The sequence below is a fragment of the Cibotium barometz genome, chromosome 2 (assembly GCF_041138505.1).
Source record: "Cibotium barometz isolate CiBa-2024 chromosome 2, ASM4113850v1, whole genome shotgun sequence".
NCBI classification, from domain to species: domain Eukaryota; kingdom Viridiplantae; phylum Streptophyta; class Polypodiopsida; order Cyatheales; family Cibotiaceae; genus Cibotium; species Cibotium barometz.
The window spans coordinates 43,893,682-43,896,523 of NC_141047.1; the positions used below are offsets into that span (position 1 = coordinate 43,893,682).

At 45.9% G+C, this 2,842-nt stretch overlaps 1 protein-coding gene across 1 annotated transcript; it reads right to left on the minus strand.

Annotated features, from left to right (window-relative positions):
• Positions 1-325: 325 nt before the first annotated feature.
• LOC147641118 (7-deoxyloganetin glucosyltransferase-like) lies at positions 326-2,415 on the minus strand. The gene is made up of 2 exons (XM_086809855.1): positions 1,780-2,415; positions 326-1,550 (listed from the first exon to the last, which is right to left on the minus strand). Exons 1-2 carry the CDS (start codon positions 2,336-2,338, stop codon positions 535-537), a joined length of 1,575 nt encoding a protein of 524 aa, XP_086665981.1. The 5' UTR covers positions 2,339-2,415; the 3' UTR covers positions 326-534.
• Positions 2,416-2,842: the final 427 nt, after the last annotated feature.

Below are 2,842 nucleotides of genomic sequence, written 5' to 3' on the forward strand. Positions count from 1 at the left end.
AGGAGGTTTTTTGTAAATGGCTATTTTTATGCTGTAAATATGATTTATCTTATGTTCCAAAAAAAGGAATCCTAGTTATGCCAAAAAAAAGTGATGCAAATGGGCCTAATTGTCATAGTGACCCAACTAAATTCAAAGGCCTAGACTTTGGGATAAGTACTAGACATTTACAAGCCAACGCCAACGCGGAGTAACTTAAAAACACGCAATAACACTTATGACACATGTTATTTTGTGCACATTAAGCTGTGTTCTTTTTGAGAAGCCCTAGTTTGATATTTATTTTTAAATAAAAGATATTTATATTTATAAGATAAAAGCTACCAGTTACAAAGGATCTCTTTTAGCACCTGCCACAACCATCTTACTCCCTAATCACATCACACTGCATTGATAATTGGGAGCCCTAGGTCGGTATTCTAGCATTAAAATCTTATTTTGAGGCACCGAGTATTGATCGAAAGACTTTCAAAGCATTCAAACTAGAAAGGAACCAAAGAGGCTATGATATTCTCAAAGGCTGAAGGCTATGAGCTACAAAATATTAGGATGTTGAGAGAAGTGGATATGCTTTGAAGCCGTGCAAATGTCATCCACAAAAGACTGCAGGTTCCAACTGGCACTCTTGACCACAGCATTTCTGGCTGAATCTCTGAGCTTGATTGCCCGTCCTCTCATCTCTTTGGCGTTGGGTCCTTCCATCAGCTCCCTCACGCCACTCTCAATATCTCCTCGCTTCGCTTTGTTATCTGCATCCCGTTGAAGTTGAAGCCCCACCTTCCATTCGTTACACACCAGCCAGCAGTTGGTGACTTGGTCCATCAGCCATGGCCACCCCAAAATGGGCACCCCAGCGCATATGCTTTCGAGCGTGGAGTTCCACCCACAGTGCGAGAAGAAACCCCCAACAGCACCATGCGATAATACGAGCGCTTGCGGTGCCCAACGGATGACTTTGCCTCTCTCCTTGGTTTCCTCTAAGAACCCTTCGGGCAGTATTGCCTCCAGCTCTGCGTTTTCAACTTGATCTGCAACTGCACCTTTTCGGATAACCCAAAGAAAGCGTTGATGGCTTGCAGCGAGGCCCAATGCAAGCTCATGCACTTGCTCAAGAGAGGATTTGGTCACGCTACCAAATGCAACGTAGATAACAGATGTTGGTGGCTGCATGTCTAGCCATTGCATGCTCTCCTCTTCTTCTTCTTCCCATAAGCTTGCTCCTCCGGATGCAATTAAACTCTTGTTGCCTTGAGTTAATTCAGCCGATTTATCTCCAAGGAAAGCTAGGGGTAACAGAGGGCCGACCACTCTTAGCTGGTGAGCCAAGGCCTTGCAAACCTCTGGCTCCAAGTCTTCGAAGGAGTTGCCGATCACACCAGCAGCCTCTCGAATGTGGCTGAAGCGGTAGTTCATCACTTCTGTGATCCAGTCGAGGGCTGGTTTGCCAAACGGACACTCGAAAGGCAAGTCTGCAGGGTGGAGGTGTATGTGGGACAAACCTGGTATACCTGTCACAAAGTCCATGGAAGGCCTTGGCCCCGATGCTTTTACTGCACAGTGCACACACACACACGCAAGAGAAGCTTAGCTACTTACAAGTTACTACAGTACAGCCACATGAAACACTACTATGTATGAATTATTTACACACTGCTCTGCCTATATATATATGTACTGTAACTGTACTCTTATAGACTGTCTAGCACACATTGATCCAAGAGCTTCAAGTATGAGTACAGAGCGGCATTAAAGCAAGCGTACCATAACCAAAATACATACCGTTGGCCTCGAAAGGGTTGTAGCCAGATGAAATGATGGCGTCTATATGGGAGTATATGGAGAAGACGGAAGCGCACTGCGGAAAAAAGACAAACTCCGGGAGATGGGCTTTGAGCGACAGGTTACGCGGCCAGCGCAGGAAGAAATCGCCCACTATGCAGGTCACTGGGTGCCCTTCCAGAGCCAGCGTGCCAAGGAGTTTTAACGCGGGTTCTACTAGGTTGTTGTCAATAGCATGCGAGAGCTCCTTGGTCCAGACCCGCCGGTTGAAGTCCAGTGGCAAGCCGTCTGGGATGTCCACCAGGCGCAGGTTGACGTCGCTCGCAAAGCGACCCTGCTGGGCTCTCAGTATCCGCGAGTGAATATGGTCGATGTTGAGGAGGGTCACGCGCACGCCGAGGACGGCTAGCCTCTTGCCAAGCTGCATGAGAGGGTTGATGTGCCCTTGAGCTGGGTAAGGCAGAAGCAATGCATGTGGATGCAGGGTTACACTACTTGGAGAAGTCTTAGAATCGGTTTTCCTCTGGTTTGTTGAGTACGCAGAGAAAGTGGGTGCCATTGGGCGGGGGAGGACAAGAGAGAGAGAGGGAGAGATGGCTTGCAGCTTCTTCACAGAGAGAGAGAGAGAGGGGGGCCGTGTTCATCAGAACCCATGAAATGATTCCTATGCAGCGACGTAATATATATATCGCTCTCGGTCGTTTACTTGGCAGGCACGCCTTCTTCTTACCAATCGTGTACTCAAGCAAAAGAGAATATATATATATATATATATATGTATGTATATATATATATATATAGATAGAGAGAGAGAGAGAGAGAAATGTTGATATATATATATATCGTCATTCGCTACCGCACGATTCCTTGCATAGTAATCATTTCATGGGTTCTGATTGACTATACTGTAGTTTGAGATGGTGCATGCTCATCTGAATGAAACACAAATTAGACTCTTGATTGGCGACAAACAATATAATAATATGCAGGACCTAAAGTGTGATCGTGAAACATAATTGGCGTCGAGACATTACAGAACCTTGGCTAAAACTTTTCAATGTAA

Bases quoted from the DNA above. Each gene is read 5' to 3' on its own strand.
- LOC147641118 (XM_086809855.1), bottom strand. From the start codon at position 2,338: ATGGCACCCACTTTCTCTGCGTACTCAACAAACCAGAGGAAAACCGAT. The intron at 1,551-1,779 runs GTATGTATTTTG...TGCACTGTGCAG, and splicing joins CAACCCTTTCGAGGCCAACG to TAAAAGCATCGGGGCCAAGG.